The 23,199-nt window shown below is 41.8% G+C and overlaps 1 protein-coding gene across 2 annotated transcripts in view; it reads left to right on the forward strand.

Annotated features, from left to right (window-relative positions):
* NPR3 (natriuretic peptide receptor 3) overlaps window positions 1–3,551 on the forward strand; it is an 80,818-nt gene extending 77,267 nt beyond the window's left edge. For both annotated transcript variants that reach the window (XM_038744148.1, XM_038744149.1), the window contains exon 8: window positions 1,471–3,551. In XM_038744148.1, the coding sequence (XP_038600076.1) occupies window positions 1,471–1,582 (112 nt within the window). In that variant the 3' untranslated portion in view covers window positions 1,583–3,551. The remainder of the gene's footprint in view (window positions 1–1,470) is intronic.
* Window positions 3,552–23,199: the final 19,648 nt, after the last annotated feature.

Genomic DNA, 23,199 nt, shown 5'->3' on the forward strand with positions numbered 1-23,199 from the left:
TCTAAGATGGCCCCAAATAAAAACTGTATATTTTTCTATTCTTTTTCACAACTCAAATGGCAATCCCAGTGGTGCCAGGTTTATTAACTGCCAAGCCAGAGATGCCGAGGATATGAAATATGTAAACAGAGGTGCCAGGGCTATGGAACCCAAGCAGCTCTGGCAAAAATCAAGCCCCATTCAATTTGAGATCCCAGAGTAATTTTTTCCATTACTTAGTTTTCCCCCTCTAAGGATAATTCTGTTTTGCTACATAATGTTGCTATGAAGTACAATAGGGAGTGGATAAAAGCTCACGGCAAATCATTTGTCAAATGTGACTATGAAATAAATGATAACCTTTGGACTTGCCCACTCTTTACTGATGCCACCTACTGAAGCCCAAATCTTTTTCTACAGGACAGGACAAGAGGACTTTTGAAATGGAATTACTCTGGTCTACCAAGAATCCCCATAATCAGACACCCTGGTTATGGTTTTGGAATAATATTTGGCTAGTCTTTACCCTGTGACTTTAATTGTTGTTATATAAGCTGGAAGCTTTTCACATCCCAAGTATGTTTCTACTTGTCACTGGGATGTAGAAAGATCCTGGGGTGATGAAGCATCCATTCCTGGGAAGTCTATATTTTCCAACCCCTACCTCCTACCTCCTAGGGTCTCTGCTGCCCAGTGAATGGCAAGATGGGAGTGCAAAGTGTGGAAAGCAGTTAGGGTTGGAGGGCAAATAGCCTCTGGGCTCCACACTCCTGGAATAAAATAAAGGTAGACTGGGGGTACCTGATAGGGAGTAACAGGGAGAGGAGAAGAACTGGAGCCCTTGAAGGTTGGGGGCAACTAATTGCATTTTTCAAATTATTCTCCCCATAAGGAGACCCGGCTTGCACCCTGGAATTGGACAGCCCCAACAGGACATGTACTAAATTCTCAAACATACAAATTTTTCAGGATTTCTATTCGTATGCGTGCCTACAGTCTCATGGGCCAGGGACATAGCCAATGGTGTACCCTGTAACTGAGTATACTCAGTTGTCTTGTTTGATTTCTGGTTTATCAAACAATGCAGGCTTGCAAAATGTAGGTGTCCTAGTCGTCTATAAAGTAATTCAGTAGTTTTGGGGACCATTTTGTGGTAGCTGTTTTATATTAGTCACTGGACAGAAGTAATTTGATCCTGATCCCATGCATGAAACAGCAGTCTGGACCCCGCATACAAGATAAAAAGGAGAACACTTGTTTCCTGGTGCTTTGAGAAAGTATCTACTTTTCTCTCCACATAAGGCCTTTGAGTTGAGGCATAGTGTCAGCGTGCCCGACCACTTTAATCTCTGACCGGAGTTTCATATTCTGGCACTTCTCATTTATCAGCAGAAACCCAGCTGTCCCCTAGGGCCATCCTTTGTAAAGGAACCAGAGCATTTAATCAACAGATTGAGGATTATTCATTTTGTTCTCTTCCCTTTCATGCAGGAAGAAATACAGAATAACCATTGAGAGACGAACCCAGCAGGAAGAGAGTAACATCGGCAAGCATCGGGAGTTACGGGAAGATTCCATCAGATCCCATTTTTCTGTGGCATAAAGGAAACTGCCCCATTCTTCCTGAAATGCTGCAGGGACGTGGAAGCGATGAAAGAGATCAATGTAACAGAAGGGGCTCATGAAGAACTCATTCTTTTCAGCAGTTACATTTTGTTTAAATTTTCTTAGAAGCTCAGGAATGATTTACTAATCACATTATGCCATATGGCCTTTCATCTCATTACAGAGCAATATAAAGATGCCGTGTTAATGTATACGATATTCATAAAGTGCTAGAAGGTCCCCCGATCCATTTACTAGGTGCAGCAGTTCGGATTTAAATCCAACACTGTCTCTTTTTGACCCCCTCCTGCTGGCCCTGACTCTGGAGGATTCTTCCTTTACTGCAAGGAAATTAAAATGTGGTTTCTTCACTTGGTGTGCTGCTCTAGAAGTAGAATAAAGCATCTTGGAGGATAGCTTAATCTTGGAAAGGATTTTGCACTCAAAAAGGACACAGCCGTTCTAAGAAATCGACAGGACGGAGATTAGTGTCATTCTCTTGCTGCAGATGGTATTGAGGTAAAAAAACTGGCTCATTCTTCAGGCAACGTATAGTTCCAGACTATAATTGTCTGCAAAGAAGGCTGTCTCCCCACCCCCTTCAGCAGCTCTTAGTGTAGTGAAAGTGTAAATAGAAATGGGATGAGAGTGTTTGTACAGGAAAAGCAATTCTGATTTTTTAAAAATTTAAAAAAATCTATTCCACACTAACATTTTATTTTTAGGTATTTCTATCTTGTATTTTGCTATTAGAAAATGTGTCTATTTTTTCATTTTTTAAGATTAAAATTCAAAAAACAGTGAAGGAATTGAATATTTTTAAAATGTGAGGAACCTACCCAAGGAGACCTAAGGATGAAGCTTCAAGTGCCCTGGTATATGGGTGCTTCTTTCCTCCCACTCCTGCCATCTTTGGCCTGTACAGAATCAGAACCCTTGGCTGAAAAACAAAGGGGCAGAAACATGTCCAGGTTACAGGTCCAAAAAGAGTACAGCAGCTTAGCTGCTGTTGAATATTGAGTCATTTTAGAGAGAGACAATTCTTCACCTTCTTTTCCAGGAGGAAATCTAAGTGGGCTGCTACACAAGCATAGGTGAGCTACTAAGATTAAACAGGATCATCAAAGGGACAAGGCTTCTCTCACAGTTGAATACATGAAGAATGATAATAAGTACGTAGAGCCAAGTCACACAGGCGATTAATTCTTATAAAAAGAACTTAGAGGCTTGATGCAGACCATTCTGACTAGACTCCCTAGGTGGGCCAAAGTCTTCAGGAAAAAAAACATTTTGGCATCTGCTACCTGCTTTTGTACCCCTGAATCTGCATCTCCATCAAGTCTTATTTATTTAGCAACATAGTAAATCAACTTTTAGCTTGGGACCAATAGGAAACAAGGAAATAGGTAGAAAATGGAAAAAGGTCAGAATATTGGCTTACCCTATAAACATCTCCAAATCATACCAGCTGCAATTATATAAAGATAAGCCTTTCCCCTGAACAGCCCTAAGCACTTGGGATGTTTCTCATTAATCTACATATTGATTTGTCTGAGGTATCAAACATCATGGTGCCACAGTTTTAAACGTAACTCAAATCTTGCTCAACCTAGTTCACTTCTTTCTCCCTCAGACATTCAGCTTCTGCTACCAACCACTTCTTTAAAAGTGAGTGGCTAATGTTTCCATACAATTTCATATTTCCCTTCTTTTACTTCAAAGTAAACTATCATGTAAGCAAAAGAAGTGACATTAAAAAACCTCCAGGTTTTGTTTTCAACTGTTCCAACTCCAGATAAACCTAGTTGCACTTCTTTATGCTGTTAGTCAGGCTTTAATCAGAGTAAGGAAACAAACCAAAAAGCTTTTATTCATTGTTTTTCATGCATCTTGAAGTTAATTTTCTTTCAGTTACATCTATTTTGTATAATGGGTAAAAAACATGAGTGACTGTTTTACCTCCTCTGTTGGAGGATTCAATTTTATAAAAAAAATATTTTAAATTGATAGCACTGTTTCTTATGCTGGAAAATTCTGCCTTGCTATACGCACCACAAACCATTTGTACTCCACCTTGAGAGTTGACTTGATCCTAAGAATCTTTCCTTAAGTGTTATGGGATCTCCCAGCGCCATCACGTATCTGTTATTTATCATATAGAGAAGAAACTTCCCAGCAACCCACCATGCCAGACAGAGCACCCCCATACGAAGCTCTCTTTGGAATGAGTGGGAGTTTTGTGGTATCTGGTCAAGAGTGCTCCATATAATTATAATTTATTCCTAGAGTGAGTCACTCTATAGAATTTTTGTGTTTCCATTATCATTATTATTATAGTATTTGTTAAATGCTTACTTTTGTGTCAAGCACTGTTCTAACCACTGCAAAAGATGCAAGTTAATGAGGTTGGACATAGTACCAGTTCTTCAGTGTCAATACAGTAAGAGTGGGTCCTCTCTCCTGACTACCTTTTAAGGTTCTATACCTCCAGGATACATCTGGGCTACCATACACCAAAGACGCTAAGTGGCATACCCAAAGACTCAAAGCAAGTCAGGCTTGAGGCTCATGAGATTTTGATATTTGGACCTAGAATTCTACTTGCCAGGTCATGTCTCAACAGCTCTGGTAGGCCACAGGCTTTAAGGTTTGAAATTCACTCTCTTCCAATCTTCTCCCTCAGGCGATTAAAATAAACATACTTTGCTTGCTGTATCATCAGAAGTGAAAAAGGAACTATGTTTTCTAACTCTTCAGTGCTTTTTGTCCTGGTTCTTGGTACATTATCTATAATAATGAGGGCATTATGCATAATTGAGGGCAACTTTTTGCTGATTAACTGAATGACTATTTCTTCAGAAAATCAGCTAGCCTTTTCCTGATCCACTGGTAAAATTCCATATCCCTTGGGAAGTTCACTATATTTCCAGGGGAATTTTAATTAGAGGAGATGAGATTATAAGAAGTTTTGCCCTTAAAAAAACTGAGTGTCTTTTCCTTTCAGCTAATCAATCAATGGTATTTATTGAGCACTTACTGTGTGCAGAGCACTGTACTAAGAACTAGAGAAAGTACAATACAATCGAGTAGATAAACATGATCCTTGCCTATGCCATTTTAATCCCAGTGGATTGCTCTCAACAAAAACTGAATTTGAGTTCAGTAGAACAGCTATATGCCCCCATACTCCACTGCATGGACTGTTTGGAATTTCAGATACATCCAGGGGAGGCGAATGAGAAAACAGTGAGACTGGTTTTCAAAGTTACCTTTTGATTTTCCAATTGACCTTTAAAATGGGTAAGAGCTGTAATATGGCTTTCATTCAGCGTTCTTCAGGGAAGCCAGATTAAAAATGAAGGCCGGAGGTAAAAGGGGTGTCCAGATGGTTCTTGGCCATAGCAGGGAAGGCCAGTGCAGCTCCAGGCATTTAGCAGACCACCAGAAGGCCAATCAGGCTGTTTCCTAACCCTTCTCTATTCATCAGGGGTCTTAAAGATGGTGGACAGAGGTGGTGTCTCTATTTTGCCTTTATAAGTAAAAGTGTCCTGTGAATCAGACCTGCTGCCTTTTCAAAGAAAGAAAGGGAAAGTATTCTTCTTCTATAGGAATATGGCTGTCTTGTGAACAGAATCCCTACCCTACAATAACTCTTGACATTTTCTTGAATTAGGTAAAGCCTGTAATAGTCTATATTAAAAAAAATTGGCCATCACACCCTCTATTGCCCCTTATTAGTCATTTCCAAAAGGTGACCTTGTAGAGAAATCACTTTCAGAAGGTGCTGGGTGACAGTACGTTTAAATTTCTCATTAACCACTAGTGATACTTATACACCAAAGGCAAAATCTTCCAAAGAATCTGACACTGCTCATATTCATGGATCAAGCTACAGTGATTCGGGCAGTTGGTAGGATTTGACAAAAGTTGAGTCTTGTAGGCCACAATCCTAATAGCTTTTGATGTTTCTGGGGCTTGTCGTTTTCCTAAGAGAGATCTGAGAAGCTGAGGAAATTGTCTTTTAAAAATTTGGAATTTTCTTATTTTTCATCTAAGCCATTATGCACAGGAATGAAAGCACCATTCTCTCTTAAATTCTATAACTTCATGATTACTGGTGTATTTGTTTATCTTGCAATGGAGGTAATAAAGATGAACAGAAAAAGGAGGAGACAGAGACTCTGAGATTAATGCAGAAGATCCTGTTGGTTATGCAATGCCAAAATCTAAATCCTTAGACATTACTCCAAAACAAGTTCTGTACCTACTGAAATAACTGGCTGGGTTATCCAATACATTTGGATCTCAAGCTCCCTCAGGGTCACCTGGTGGACTGGTTTTATTCCTTTTGCATGCCTTAGAAATCAATCAATCAATGAAATTTACTGAGCGCTTACTGCGTGCAGAGCACTGTATTAAGCGCTTGGAAGAGTACAATATAACAGAGTTGGTAGACACATTCCCTGCCCACAACGAGCTTAAACTAAAACTAAAAGAAAGAGGACCCAGGATAGAAACTGTAGGGTTTTAATTCTGGTTAGTTTGGGGTGATAGTGTTCATTGTGAACTTACATTTCACCAAACAGGCACACTCTCTGGTCTGGTAAAAAATAAAAATAAATAAAAGGAAAAGCTGCACAAACTACAGTATATTGTACTAATGTAAGTAGAACTATCTGCATATAATGGGATTTAATTTATTGGTGTTTTGTGTAGAAAAGGAGTACTAATGACTGTGGATATAACCTCTGTTCATTTGTGTAATATATTTTCTTTCTTGTGAAAGTGGATAATTTTAAAAGTATCTACTTCATTTGGTGTCTATTGAATTAAGCGTGTACATGTTCTGGTAAATGATTCTATTATGCAAGAATGCCACATAACCAGATTATTACAACACATTATCATTAAAAACATCTACACTACCTGGACAATGTTTGTTTTTTCTCATTTGTAATCAAGTAATGCCTTCCAAAATGAATTCACCAAGTGACAGGCACAAACACTCCTTGAAAACCTGTCTACTGAGAGTGGTTTAAGTGAAAGGTTTAAGAAATGGGTTTTGATGAACAGCATGCAGATAAGCCATTATGAGGAGATTTAAGGGATTGTAGGTATTCTTCCTATAGCAAAGTGAAATTCACAGAGAAGAACTTTCTAGAGATGCAGTAAAACTGTCCTGTGGAAGTGCTGAGAGAATGGCTAGTTCTTTGTTGGAACTGCTCCGTTTAAAAGTGAAGAATCGTGCCCTCATTAGAGCTGCCTGCTGAATTTCTGTCATGTTTGTTGGAGGGCCAGGCAGGTGCCAGAAAGTGAGCAGGTCTAGCCTCTGTGACCTTCCTCCCAAATAGAGTAAACCTGAAGTGAATTCTGACATTTACACAGTAGCATAGGGTGTCTAGTGGCCCTACAAAATGTACAGTAGTGCGGGGTGAGGCAAGGAGGAAGAAGATATTCTCCATTTTAGCAGACATGGGTTGGCCTTGAGTCTGAAGATGATGCCACTGACAGTGAGATTGAATCCAATGGTTTGAGCCTCATGCTCTTTCCCATTTGCAAACAGCCATGCAGGATGAATGTTGCTCAGTTGTTGGGGAAAGGAATGTCTTATCACCAGCAGGGCATGAACTTGAGTTGTTTTAGCCATGGGGGGGATCTTTTTGCAAGGACTAAACCATACTCTCTCACCGGGTCCATAAAATGAAAAAGAAGTGGAAGGGAGAAGGGTGCAATCTGTGATCATAAAAGTGAATATCTCTAAGACAACAACCAACAGCAGGCACCACTGTATCCTCAACTACCTTGAAAGTCATCTTTGAGTCTGATATTCACAGTGGCTTGGGAAGTGTTGAGGCGATACTGCAAAAGGGAATAAAGATGATTTGCCCTTTCATGGGCTTGCCTCGGCCCATTTCAACACTCTGAAAAGGAGAACTGAGTATAGGCAATTTGCAAAAATTTTGAATAATTTGACAGAGTCCACGGATCAGCTAACAGTGCAGTGCTTTTGTGTAGGGGACAGTGAGAAAAATCCAACAATTCCCCTGTAGGATCTTGTGTGATAAAGTTTCATAGATTTCTAAGGCTGACACTGGCACTGCAGCCTCTAAGCACACACACACACACACACTCTCTCTCTCTCTCTCTCTCTTTCTCTCTCTCTCTCTCCACCTTCAACCCCCCGACTATTAATTATACATCCTTTTCACCTTCACCCGTTCCTATCTAGAATGTGTTGGAGGAGGATGGGGAAGTAGAGCAAAGAGGAGAAAGAGAAGAAAAACAATAAGTTTGTCCCTTTTTTTCATCTTTACAATGGAAATGCCCAGGGAGGCAATCTATATCTTGTGGCTTTTTATACTTTACATAAAATAGCTGATCTCTGAATAAGCCCATCAAATCAATGACTCCACCAAACAAATATTTGTATTAACCCATTCTTTTATCTTTAAAATGAAATTGTCCAGAGGGCAGGAGCCATGTCTTATAGTCATCTGCACAATCAATAAAATAACTGATCCTCAAAGTCCATCAAACGAGTAGCTCCCCCACATCATAAGAGAATGGATCTTCACTTCTTAGTAGAACCAAGTCATTAACTTTCATTTTTCCACTATTACATATTCTAATGGATTTAAGAACTCATGAATGCCCAGCCCTGATTTTTGTCTCCACAATATTGTGTGTTGGTTGTTGTTTTTTACCCTCACACGCTCACTTTATGCAGTATCTCTATGTTCTTCAGTCACTCATTCAAAAGTATTTAAGGGCTTACTGTATGCAGAGCACTGTAATAAGTGTCTGAAGTGAGCAGAGCACTGTACTGAGTGTCTGATATTAGCAGAGCACTCAGAGCTTCAAAAACTATAACAATAATAATAATAATAATGTTGGTATTTGTTAAGCGCTTACTATGTGCTAAGCACTGTCTAAGCGCTGGGGAGGATACAAGGTACTCAAAGTTGTCCCACATGGGGCTCACAGTCTTAATCCCCATTTTACAGATGAGGGAACTGAGGCACAGAGAAGTTAAGTGACTTGCCCAAAGTCAATAGCTAACAAGTGGCAGAGCTGGGATTAGAACCCATGACCTCTGACTCCCAAGCCCATGCTCTTTCCACTGAGAAAATAGTATGAGACATGATCCCTGCACTCAAGTAGCATATAATCTACTGGGAGAGATGGATAGTCACAAATTATTTTCAAAGAGTGGCAAGAGGAAGAATATAGATGAAACTAGAAATGGTAGGAGTATGGAGAGATAATAAATGAATAATTGGGGTGTATATATATACATATATACATATACATATATATACATACATATATCATTATATGCATGTGTGCTTGAGGGGACAGCTGGGTTGACATGAACAGAGATTGCTGGGTAATCACTCCTGGCTTTGAAGCTGGAGAGAAAAATGGTCTGGCACTCCCAGGCACTTCCAGCTGCCATCACATAAGCAGTTTTGTATTTACTTCTCCCTCTGCTAGATTTATTATTATAATGCCAAAGCACCTCAGGTGCAAAATTCTGTCAAATCTCTATGGCAGAGATGTTCAAGCCCAGTTCTTTTAAATATCAAAAGAGGTCTCAACATTAAAGCAGCATCAATGGCCATAGCAACTCCTGCCACTACTGATCTGCTTCTTGCTGGGCTCTAAGACCACAGCCATCAGCAGGCACCACAGGATCCTCAAGTATCTTGAATATCCTGTATATATGTATATATGTTTGTACATATTTATTACTCTATTTATTTATTTATTTTACTTGTACATATCTATTCTATTTATTTTATTTTGTTAGTATGTTTGGTTTTGTTCTCTGTCTCCCCCTTTTAGATTGTGAGCCCACTGTTGGGTAGGGACTGTCTCTATATGTTGCCAACTTGTACTTCCCAAGCACTTAGTACAGTGCTCTGCACACAGTAAGCACTCATAAATATGATTGATTGATTGACTGGTTGATTGAAAGTCATCTTTGAGGCTGATATTCAAAGTGGCTTGGGAAGTGTTGGGTGAAAATCCAAGGAGGAGAACTCCAAGGAGCCTGGCAAGAAGAAGGCTAGCAGCTGGAACAAGTAGGAAGAGAAATGGCTCCAGCTGCTGACAACTTGCAATCAATAAGTCAATCTCTGAGTGCTTACTGCGTGCAGAGCACTGTACTATTCAGCGGGAGAGACACATTTCCTGCCCACAAAGTGCTTACAGTCTAGAGGGGGAGACAGGCATTAATATAAATAAATTACAGATCTATACACATGCTGTGGGGCTGAGGGGGAGGTGGCTATCTCATGCTGAAAGGGTACAAATCCAAGTAAGTGCATAGGCAATACACAAGAGACAGGGTGGAGGGAAAATGAGGGCTTAATCAGAGAAGGTCTCTTGAAGGGAATTGAATGGATTTCCCAGAGTCCCAACCACTACCAAGAGCTCAGCAAAGAGCAATCCCCAAATCATGGACTCTGAGAAACTTGCTCTGACTGCTTCTCATTCAACACGTTGGGGTCAGGGGAGGGGAGGGGGGAATGTGTGTGTGTGTGTGTGTGTGTGTGTGTATGTGTGAGAGAGAGAGAGAAAGATGGAGAGAGATAGAAACTGAAAATGAGTGGGATATGAGGGGCAGACTGCACACAGTATGCATTCAATAAATGTGATTGAGTGACTGGATTATGAGAGGAAGTACTTCAGGTGAAATCTAGAACAGGCAACATTTTCCCTTTCTGGATAAGGTTGAGACCCTTTGCTGTAGTTGAAACATTTTTACATGACGCCTACCCTCAAAGCATTAATGATCCTGTAAGGAAAAAAGATGGACAAGTAGATGTGAGATCAATATGCCTGTAAATTCTAGGGACTGCTTGCACCTAGGGCCTTTCTTACTTGCTCCCCATGGTCATCTCTCTTCCTGGTTCTCTGTAAAGGGGCAAACCCTTCAGAATGCCCTGAAACTGGATAGCTTATGACGGGGTCTTGTCCCCTGAAGGATCATGGTACTTTACAATTAGGTCGTTTACACCTGTCACCTCTTGGCAAAGCTTAACTACAATGGTTTTCCACCACCACAGCAGGTAGTCAAAAGCCCAAAATACTGTTATCCAGGCAACAGGCCAACAGAGAACCATACCATGGGCCCACCACACTCCTCTGGGACTAGGTGTATTTAACCTTTAATAGGGAGGATCCTTGCCACCCCCCTGCCCCCCAAACCTCATATTCTAAAAGGTTTCCACTGTTTGTGAAGCACTGCACTAGTCCCTACTGCCTATGCCATGTTACTGGTAGCCAAGGGCATCATTCTTTCAGAGACTTGAACATGAACAGGAGACATTCCTGCAGCCTACTTAGGAAACTATTTCTTGAGGAACAGTCATCACATTTCTGAAAAATTATGGTGGCAGCTAGCTGATCCAAAATCTTGGCCTTGAACTCTGGCCAATGTTTTCTTGACTCCAAAGTGTCCTGCCAAAACAAAGTAATTGCACAGCTGACAGAACCTCTCTTGTTACCTCTCAGGAATGACCATGATTTATAGGCTGGAATGCCAACAGGGGTCTCCCAGCGCACATAACAGTTACCCTGGGTAGCTTTGGAGTGAGTCATTGCAGGGTTATTTGGCCTTCCTCAATCTCCCGCAGGAAAATATGTCAGATTTCGAGCTCTGCAGATAATTAACGTCACTGATAGGGATCTTCAGTTTCCCTGTCACTGGGACCTTCAGCAGTTACTCTATTAAACCTTGACCTCCTCTTCCAAACTTCTACTCTTCTCCTCAATATGTCAGGAAGGCAAGTTCCCAGGTGAGTCACCACCTGTGGGAAATGTTTAGAAGGAAATGCCAGATGCTTATCTTGAAAAACTAGAGAGGGATTGGAATGTCTCCTTTCTGACTTCTGACTTCTAGATGGGTTGGGGGCCCTGGAGAGGCCACAAGACTGCAAGCTCCTTAAGGGCAGGGATCACATTTACCAACTCTATTATACTGCGCTTTTCCAAGCACTCAGTAGTGCTTAGTGTCTAGAGAAGCAGCGTGGCATAGTCGATAGAGCCCTGGTCTGGGAGCCAGAAAATCATGGGTCCTAAACCTAGCACTGCCACTTGTCTGCTGTGTGACCTTGGGCAAGTCACTCTGCTTCTCTGGGCCTCAGTTACCTCATCTGTAAAATGAGATTTGAGACTGTGAGCCCCACATAAGATAAGGGACTGTGCCCCACCCTATTTGCTTTTACCCACCCCAGTGCTTAGTACAGTGCCTGGCACATTGTAAGTGTTTAACAAATACCACCAGTACAGTGTCCTGCACACAGTTAGTGCTCAATAAATACTGTTCATTCATTCATCCATTCATTCATTCGTATTTATTCATTCATTCATTCAATCGTATTTATTGAGCGCTTACTGTGTGCAGAGCACTGTACTAATCAATCAATCAATCATATTTATTGAGCGCTTACTGTGTGCAGAGCACTGTACTAAGTGCTTGGGAAGTACAAGTTGGCAACATATACAGTCCCTACCCAACAGTGGGCTCACAGTGTAAAACGGGGAGACAGACAACAAAACAAATCATATTAACAAAATAAAATAAATAGAATAGTAAATATGTACAAGTAAAATAAATAGAGTAATAAATATGTACAAACATATATACAGGTGTTGTGGGGAGGGGAAGGGGAGGAGGGGAAGAGGAAGGAGGGGGCTTAGTCTGGGAAGGCCTCCTGGAAGAGGTGAGCTCTCAGTAGGGCTTTGAAGGGAGGAAGAGAGCTAGCTTGGCGGATGTGAGGAGGGAGGACATTTCAGGCCAGGGGGAGGACGTGGGCCGGGGGTCGATGGCGGGACAGGTGAGAATGAGGCACAGTGAGGAGGTTAGTGGCAGAGGAGCGGAGGGTGGGCTGGGCTGTCAAAGGAAAGAAGGAAGGTGAGGTAGGAGGGGGAGAGGTGATGGACAGCCTTGAAGCTGAGAGTGAGGAGTTTTTGCCTGATAATGTTGAGTGAAGAGCACATGAGTTCATACTTCCCTGGGTCAAATTCATCCTGTCATTCAAGAATCCTTAGTGTCAAGAAACAATAAGATAGGGAGGGAATCTAGAAATCATATGGCTCTAGAAGAATTAACTCTGAAGATAGATTGAAAAGCACCAAAGTACAATAGTGGATTATTATTGTTATCAGTTTGTCCATTTATCTAAAAGAACCACAGAGAAAATGGGATTAGGGTGGCTGTCATCAAGTTTTTTACACAATAGTCCAGTTTTCAATCGGCCCATCCTCTTTGTAGGTGGGTGAGTGGCACTGATACTTGAATGTCTCAAGTGTCAGCTTCCTGTCTCTGAGGCTCCTGCCATCAAACTTTTACTGAACTATGCTAATAGATGAAAACTGGGGATTCGGTGCCAAGAAATGACCTCTTTGGACAGGAGAAAATTGGCTGCGGCTATAAGTAATGCTACAGTGTTATTTAGGTCTAACTAAGAGATTAGGTTCATAAGCAAAGTTATAACCAGGCAAAACTTCTGGCTGCCCTGATCTGTACTGAGTTTAACTGTTAGTCAAATCAGTAGATGATATTTTAGGGCTTACTGTTCTGGTAAGCACAACCATATGCCAAAGCCATGATCCCTGCTGTGGGCAGAGAGGGGCCTACAGCCTAATCGGGTGAATCAGGCAGATTTCGATCATTCAGATGTAGCAGAAGCAAGAACAAGGATATAGTGGTTACTAACATCAGTATGTTGGGTTGAAGTGACCAAATGAATACCTGAATATGGGTATTCACTAATGCTGAGGGTGGGTGGCGAGGGCACAGGCTTGGGAATCAGAGGACCCGGATTCTAATCCAGCCTTCGTCACTTGTCTGCTGTGTGACCTTGGGCAAGGCACTTCACTTCTCTGTGTGGGGTTAAAGACTGTAAGCCCCAAGTGGGACAAGAACTATATCCAACCTGATTACCTTCTATCTACCTCAGCACTTAGAACAGTGCTTGGCACATAGTAAGCACTTAATACCATTGTTATTATTATTATATCCCCTTAAGATGGGCAAACATCTTCATGGTTCATAGTTGGTTCTTCATTGTATTATTCAGTTGCATTTATTGACGCTTACTGTGTATAGAGCGCTGTACTATGTACTTGGGAGAGAACAATATGATAGAGTTGGTAGACACATTCCCTGCCCATGGTCACCCTATGCTCTCACCTCTTAGCAGTATGGTCAGTCAGTCATATTTTTTGAGCACTTACTGTGTGCAGAGCACTGTACTACTTAGCACTTGGGAGAGTAAAATATAACAATCCAACAGAAACGTTCCCTGCTTTCAATGATCTTACAGTCTAAAGGGGATATGAGATCAGGAGAAGCAGCGTGGCTCAGTGGAAAGAGCATGGGCTTTGGAGTCAAAGATCATGGGTTCAAATCCCGGCTCCACCAACTTTCAGCTGTGTGACTTTGGGCAAGTCGCTTAACTTCTCTGTGCCTCAGTTACCTCATTTGCTAAATGAGGATTAAAACTGTGAGCCCCCCATGGGACAACCTGATCATCTTGTAACCTCCCCAGCACTTAGAACAGTGCTTTGCACATAGTAAGTGCTTAACAAATACAATCATTATTATTATCTACCCCAGCACTTAAAACAGTGCTTGGCACATAGTAAGCACTTAACAAATACTACTGTTATTATTATTATATCCCCTTAAGATGGACAAACATCTTCATAGTTCACAGTTGGTTCTTCATAGTATTATTCAGTTGCATTTACCGAGTGCTTACTGGGTATAGAGCACTGTACTATGTACTCGGGAGACTACAATATGATAGAGTTGGTAGACACATTCCCTGCCCATGGTAACCCTATGCTCTCACCTCTTAGCAGTATAGTCTGTCAGTCATATTTTTTGAGCACTTACTGTGTGCAGAGCACTGTACCACTTGGCACTTGGGAGAGTAAAATATAACAATCCAACAGAAAAGTTCCCTGCTTTCAATGATCTTACAGTCTAAAGGGGATATGAGATTGGGAGAGGTAGCTTGGCTCAGTGGAAAGAGCCCTGGCTTTGGAGTCAGAGGTCATGAGTTCAAATCCTGGCTCCGCCAATTGACAGCTGTGTATCTTTGGGCAAGTCACTTCACTTCTCTGAGCCTCAATTACCTTATCCGTAAAATGAGGGATTAAGACTGTGAGCCCTCCGTGGGACAACTTGATCACCTTGTAACCTCCCCAGCACTTAGAACAGTGCTTTGCACATAGCAAGTGCTTAATAAATGCTATTATTATTATTATTATTATTATTATTATTAACCTGAGGAATTCTAGGCCACTGAGGGTCTTGAGGTCTCTCGGCTGGGCAAAAACCCCAAAGTGCTCCACTTTTTGAAAAAACTGTGGAAGTTCAAAATGCTCCTGACACTAATAGATCCTTTTCTTGAGACAGAGCTCCACGTGCTGCAGGGGCAATAATGGAGGGGGTTGGGCTAAGATTTAGCTCCACCCTATATGGTCAGTCACTCTTTTGGGATTCTGTCATTCAATCAATCGATGGTATTTATTAGGTGCTTACTATGTGCAGAGCACTGTACTAAGCACCTGGGAAAATACAACTGAATTATCCTCCCTCTGGCCTGGAATGTCCCCACCCTCCACACATCCACCAAGCTAGCTCTCTTCCTCCCTTCAAAACCCTACTGAGAGTTCACCTTCTCCAGGAGGTCTTCCCAGACTGAGCCCCCTTTTTCCTCTCCTCCTACCCATCCCCCCACCCTACCTCCTTCCCCTCCCCACAGCACCTGTATACATATTTGTACAGATTTATTACTCTATTTTATTTGTACATATTTACTATTCTATTTATTTTGTTAATGATGTGCATCTTGCTTTACTTCTACTTATTCTGATGACTTGACACCTGTCCACATGTTTTGTTTTGTTGTCTGTCTCCCCCTTCTAGACTGTGAGCCCGTTGTTGGGTAGGGACCGTCTCTATATGTTGCCAACTTGTACTTCCCAAGCACTTAGTACAGTGCTCTGCACACAGTAAGCTCTCAATAAATACAATTGAATGAATGAATAAATGAATTAGCAGACATATTTCCATGACGAGCTATCTCAGTCCTCTATGGGGCAGGGCTGTACAGATACTCTCAGCTGAGCTGGCGATAGTGGTGGCAATGGTGCCTGCCACTGACACCATAATGGTGGTAACTCTACTTCCTCCTGCACCCCTTTGGCATCTGATTCTTCTGCCTCACTGGTACTCCCCTCTGCCTTGAACAATCATTGATGCCACCACCACCACAACCTAGACAATACTGACAAACTAAAGTGAAGGGTGGCAGATGGTAAAGAAGGAGTGGCAGGAGATGGAGGAATTGGAGGAGGGAGAAGAGATGGGGAGACAGAAGAGGTGGAGGAGAGGTAGGAGACAGGAGGTGGAGGACAAAGAAGCAACTACTAATTCTTCCCCTGTCCATATTCCTCTAACTCTACCTCTCCACATCCCTCCCCGCCCCCCCGGCCCTGCCATTTTCCTTGTTCTTTCCATTTTTCTCTCTCCCTTCCCCTACTCTCACCTCCTCTGGCATGACCCCTTTAGTCCTCAGACCCCTGCATGGCTCAGTGGAAAGATCCCGGGCTTGGCAGTCAGGGGTCATGGGTTCTAATCCCAGCTCTGCCACATGTCAGCTGTGTGACTTTGGGCAAGTCACATCACTTTTCTGGGCCTCAATTACCTCATCTGTTAAGACTGTGAGCCCCATGTGAGACAACCTAATTACCCCGTATATGCCCGAGTGCTTAGAACAGTGCTTGGCACATAGAAAGCACTTAACAAATACTGTCATTATTATTATTATGTCTGCTGTGTGACCTTGGGCAAGTCACTTAACTTCTCTGAGCCTCAGTTACCTCATCTGTAAAATGGGGATTAAGACTGTGAGCCCCACGTGGGACAACCTGATCACCTTGTATCCCCCCCACTGCTTAGAACAGTGTTTTGCACATAGTAAGCGCTTAAGAAATGCCATCATTATTATCTCCTTTGAATCCCCTACATTTTGGTCCTGAAATCCAGTGGAATTGATGGAAGATGTGGGAAGCCAAATTCATTATTCTTGATATTTAGTGTGCAGGCACTTAACATTCCTCTGTTCTTTTAGTGAAGATGTTTTACAGGTTTCTTCAGTCGGTTGTTAGGTGAAGGCTAAGATGATGTTTTTTCATATTGTTATACGGCATCCTTCCAATGCATTTGGATCCTTCAAACATAATAAATCAAGAAATCCATAATGGGTTCTATGACCCACTTGGCCTCAAGATCAGAAATTAAACAGCCCTCAAATTTAGAGTTTTGTCTCATCTTGACTAAAAAGCACTCAGCCCATTGTGGCTTAGTCTCCACTGAAAGATATCACTCTGAGGACATTCATCAAGAAGTTCCTCATGGTTTCAGTTTTCCTTGTCCAAGCTTAATCAGTTCTACTTATAAGCTTTCTGGGATGTTTTAATAATGATGGAAAGACCACTTCATTTTGGCCTCAACTCTTCTTCACTGAACTAATCCTGCTGTCATTTAATGGGGTCTTTCATATGTTTAGCTGAGGACACTGAAAGTCAGCTCCCATCTTATAACCCCAGTGGGGATTTTTTTCCCCCTCAAATACAAGATTGATGTTGGAACTGGCTTCTTTCAGGGATCTGAAAGCCCAGACTGTACTCCCTCGAGGAATAACTAAAATTGACAGGTCAGGTTCATTGATAACAAGTTTCTTGTTCATCAGATTTTATTTGCAGTCAACGTTCAGTTAGAGCACACTGTAATTAGCTTGGCTGCCCTATGGTAGCATCAGAACAGTGCCATTCCCAAAGAGAAAAGACAAGCCCTGCCTACTCTCCTATTTCTCTCCCTGCTTTGTACACCTCTCCTGGTACTGGGTAACTGGAACAACAGAAATTATGTATCACATGTTTCCTTTCTTTCTTTATTATCTCTTCACTTGCGACCCTAAAACCAACTCATTCCAGCAAAGTGTACGGCAAGAGGAGAAAATATGACTCATAACTGATGAATACTTTTCATTTTACTGAGAGGCAGACCAAATTGACTGAATAAATGTCACTATATACACTGAAGCTGAGATGAATCAAATAGCCCGCAACTTTTTCCATCAGGTATAACTGGATTTTTATAACTAGATTCACAACTGGTTTGCAGTTGACACAGTTATGCAGTACTTTATCAGGCATTTGTTCTTCCTAATCTAAAATGCTACACTCCTTTCTGCCCCTTTTTTGTTGTATTGGTTAGGTGCTTACTATGTGCCAGGACTTTACAAAATGCTGGGGTAGATAAAAGCTAATTGGGTTGGGCACAGTCCATTTCTCATCTGGAGCCCAAAGTTTTAATCCACATTTTCAGATAAGGTAATAAGCACAGAGAAGTTGAGACTTGCCCAGAGTCACACAGGAAACAGGTGGCGGGAATTAGAACCCAGGTCCTCTTCCTCAACTTCCCCTCCCTTCCACGTCACCTTGACCCACCCCACAGCACTTTGGTATATTTGTATATATCTAAAATTTACTTATATTGATGCCTGTGTACTTGTTTTGTTGTCGGTCTCCCCCTTCTAGACTGTAAGCTCGGTGTGGGCAAGGATTGTCTCTCTTTATTGCTGAACTGTACTTTCCATACACTTAGCTCACAGTAAGTGCTCAATAAATACAATTGAATGAATAAATGAATGAATGACTTCCAAGTCCATGCTCTATCCACTAGACCACACAGCTATAGTGTTTATGGTTCTCCAGAGGTTGAGGGAATTGGCTGTGCTGTTTAAAGTCACGCTGGAATTTCCAATAATTCAAGAGCACCTCAGGGCAACTATGCCTCTCCTGGCAGATCTGTGTGGGCTTGTTTCTGCTGCAGGATGAGCCCGAGTCCCGCAACTCTGATCCAAGCCCCCCCATCAACCTGACAACTTGCTCCAACTGTGGCCTTTCTTTCTAATGGTAATAATATTGTGATATTTGTTAAGTGCGTACTATGTTCCAGGCCCTGTACTAAGCGCTGGGGTGGATACAAGCAAATGGGGTTGGTCACAGTCTCTGTCCCACATGGGGCTCACAGTCATTCATTCAACCATATTTATTGAGCGCTTCCTGCTTGCAGAGCACTGTACTAATGCTTGGGAAGTACAAGTTGAAGTCTTTATCCCCATTTTACAGATGAGGGAATTGAGCCCAGAGAAGTGACGTGACTTGCCCAAGGTCACACAACAGACAAGTGGCAGAGCCAGGTTTAGAACTCAGGTCCTTCTGACGTCCAGGCCCATGCTCTATCCACTAGCCCTACTGAGAGCCCACCTCCTCCAGGAGGCCTTCCCAGACTGAGCCCCCTCCTTCCTATCCCCCCTCCATCCCCCTGCCTTACCTCCTTCCCTTACCCACAGCACCTGTATATATGTATATATATTTGTACGTTTTATTACTCTATTTATTTATTTTACTTGTACATATCTATTCTATTTATTTTATTTTGTTAATATGTTTTGTTTTGTTCTCTGTCTCCCCCTTCTAGACTGTGAGCCCACTGTTGGGTAGGGACCGTCTCTATATGTTACCAACTTGTACTTCCCAAGCTCTTAGTACAGTGCTCTGCACACAGTAAGTGCTCAATAAATACGATTGATCGATTGATTGATTGATTGATAGACTATGCTTCTTCTCCTGAAGTACCCTGGTGGAGCAGAACCAATCTCTGTTGGGTGCCACTTTAGCCTCCTCAGTTTTCATAGTTTGTGAGCTCTTCAAGGGCCAGGGACCATGTCTTATTCCCACTCGAATACTCTTTCCCAGTACTTAGTACAATGCTCTTCACAGTAAGCACTTAATAATTACAATTATTGCTAAGAGGGTCTTTGCACGTCTCAAGGCTTGGAAATAGTTGCCCTGCTGCCCCATCTTCCTTCTGGTTTTGGTTTTGTCCCAGGACAATGACCCCCCGCAACAACACACACCTTTATGCTGACCCTAGCCTTCTTGGGTCAAGTCCTTTGAAGTTCTGTGTTAACCCAGAACAATCCAGAGCTACATAAGAAGGTCTAGGGGAGGCACAATCATGTTGCCAATGCCCCTTTAGTTTTGACCACCCACTGCTTAATGCCATTATAATAATAACAGTAGTAATAATTTCTAGACTGTGAGCCTGTTGTTGGGTAGGGACCGTCTTCATATGTTGCCAATTTGTACTTCCCAAGCATTTAGTACAGTGCTCTGCACACAGTAAGTGCTCAATAAATACAATTGAATGAATGAATAATTGTGGTATTTGTAAGGGATTATTTTGTGCCAAGAACTGTACTAAGCACTGGGGTAGCTGGAAGATAATCAGGTTGGACATAGTCCCTGTTCCAATATAAGGCTCACAGTCTTAATCTCCATTTCACTGATGAGATAACTGAGGCAAAGAGAAGTTAAATGACCTGTCCAAAGTCACACAAGCAAGTGGAAGCAGCGTTGCTCAGCAGGAAAGAGCACGGGCTTTGGAGTCAGAGGTCATGGGTTCAAATCCCAGCTCCACCAATTGTCAGCTGTGTGCCTTCAGGCAAGTCACTTAACTTCTCTGTGCCTCAGTTACCTCATCTGTAAAATGGGGATTAAGACTGTGAGGCCCCCGTGGGACAACTTGATCACCGTCTAACCTCCCCAGTGCTTAGAACAGTGCTTTACACATAGTAAGCGCTTAATTAATGCCATTATTATTATTATTAAGTGGAAGAGCCGGGATTAGAACTCGGGTCTTCTGACTCTCAGGACCATTCTCTTTCCACTAGGCCACTCTGCTTCTCTCTCTCCCTCTGTGTGTATATATATATATATTTATCTCTTTATATATATGTTTATCTATGTATGCATAGAATATTTATACATATACATATATATTTATCTTTACATTTCCTCACATAATTTACCAGAAATGAATGGGAGTGGCAGCTGAGTTGAGTTAAAACAACATAAAAAGCACCATGCACATTCATTAAGGTCCCAAATGAACCAAGTTCCAAGTGACACTTCAAATTTCCCCTGCAAGTCCTTTCCTCAACAATCAGCCCAGGGTTCTGTTTAAGTTCAAAAGAATTGGAGGAAGATCCTCTGCAATCATATCCCCCCCAGATATCCGGTTCAGGCGCAATATCCAAACATTCAGAAGATGAAAGATAATCTTCTCTATTGCCGAGAATCCTTAAGTTCCATAAGTTTGGGCCCTCAGTCAAACAAGGGCTTCCTGAAGCAGAGGAAGGCAGTTTGGGTTTTAATACTAGAAAAGCAAGGTGCCTTGCTGACAGTGAGAGTATTTCCCAAACACCTTGTAGAATCTCTGGCTGCTGTGACTCACATTGATCTGATGTTTTCCTCCTGATGTTAGTCATCCAAAATATTGTCAGACTACAAATGTCAGAGTCTGAGGACAGGGAGGACAGTGCAAGGGACTAGGGGAGAGAGCTCTTGTGGTGAATTCTGTCTCAATAATTTTGCTCCTTCAGGTAAAATGGGAATTGTCTTCAATTCCTTCAGTACAATAGACACAGATTGGGAGTTAGAAATGACCAACCACTTTAAACTGGTAAAATCTCTAATGAAGAGTGATTGGCTCCAAATTTTGAATTTAAATTTTGAGATAATAGTAGGATTTGAGGACACTGAAGATATAAGGAATTAAGGTTGGAATTGAAAAGGCAGTCCAGGAGAATTTTCCCAGCTCTCTACAGATACACTGCTTTTCACTGTGACTAGTAGGTCATTTTTCACCAGTATTACAAGATAAAGGGGATTATTACAGATTAAACACTTCTCGATTCCCAGGCTTTTAAGAAATTCACACTGGATTTTTTGGTTTATATCTTCCAGCGTGCTTGAACCAATAACTTAGGTTTAAGCCCACTCTAAGTGCCATTTAACACAGAGGACAGAACACCAGATAGGTCTGAATTTCAGAATCAGAGGTATCTTTGTTGTGGAAAGATGTCAGTTCACTACACTGTGCAGATCTGTGTACCTCAGGCAGGTTTATAGCTCCAAAGACATTTCCTTGGGGATTTACAGCAACTTGTAAATCCAGGAGGAATTTTTCAGCTAAGTTCCATGTCTTAGTTTATTCAAGGATTTGACTTGTAAGAGTAGATTCATTCTCAGACTGTAATGCACAGTATTTCTTTGCAAAAAGAACACTTGCTTCTCTTTTTACACACTTCAATTTATGATGGCTTCTGAATTTACATTCAAAATTATATCACCCCCAATGACAGTGAAATCTTAGAAATTATTCCCCTAGATTCCGTCTGAAGGCTGAGTCAGACTCATTCACTGTTGTCTGAGAAGATGAAGACCCAGAGAACCAATTCATCTCATTCCTTTGCTCTGGCTCATTTCTAAGAACTTTGGCTCCGTTTGGTGTACCCAAAAGAAACTTCTCTCCTGGGTGACGGTATTATTATTATTATTATCAAGTGGCATTAAGTTGTTTCCAATTCAGAACAATTCTATGGGTACATTTTCTCCAGAATGTTCTATCTTCTGCCATAATCCATAACTTTGCTAACAGTTCTTCTGTTACTGTTTTTATGGTTTCTAACAAACTGTCTTTTGGTCTGCCTTTTCCACATTTTCCCTGGTCTTTTCCTAGCATTAGTGTCTTCTCCAGAGAATAAGTCCTCCTGATGATATGTCCAAAACATGCCAAAATATGCTGGGTGAAGGTAGTGTAAATCTAATGATGAAAGCCATGCCCATGCAAGAATTGTGAGAAGCAGCTCAGTCCAGAGGAAAGAGCAAAGGCCTGGGAAACAGGAGACCTGAGTTTTAATCCTGACTTTGCCCTTTAACCACCGTGTGACCTTGGACAAGTCATTTAACTTCTCCGTGCCTCAGTTTCCTCATCTGTAAAATGGGGATTCAAAACCTGTTCTCCCTCCTACTTAGACTGTGAGCCCCATGTGGGACGGACTGTGTCCATCTGATTATCTTGTATCTACACCAGCATTTGGTAGAGTGCTTGGCACATAGAAAGCACTTGACAAATACTACAATTATTAATAATTATTATACATCTTTCTGAGCTAAGGAGATGAGCTTAACCCTTTGCCCACTCACCTCTGGCCAGGACAACACTTGTTCCATCTGGAAGAGGGAACAGGGAGAAGCAGCATGGCTTAGTAGATAGAGCATGGGTTTGGGAGTCAGAAGGACCTAGGTACTAATCCTGGTTCAGCCACATGTCTGCTCGTGTGACCTTGGGCAAATCCCTTAATTTATCTGGGTCTCAGTTACCTCATCTGCAAAATGGGGATTAAGACTGTAAGCTCCATGTGGGACAGAGACTGTGTCCAACCTGATTTACTTGAATCTACCCCAGTGCTTAAAACAGTGCTTGGCACATAGTAAACAACAACTACTATTATTATTATTATGGAAGTAAACATACAGTTTCATTTCCATGGACTCACCCAGTTACCTGCTCAACAGCAGCCCCTTTCCTGCCTCTCTCTCACCTCTCTCCATATTTTTATGGTGCACTGTGACATCCCTCTTCCCAGGCAACAAAAGGTAGAGCTGATGGGGTTT

The sequence above is a fragment of the Tachyglossus aculeatus genome, chromosome 3 (assembly GCF_015852505.1).
Source record: "Tachyglossus aculeatus isolate mTacAcu1 chromosome 3, mTacAcu1.pri, whole genome shotgun sequence".
Classification (NCBI taxonomy): Eukaryota; Metazoa; Chordata; class Mammalia; order Monotremata; family Tachyglossidae; genus Tachyglossus; species Tachyglossus aculeatus.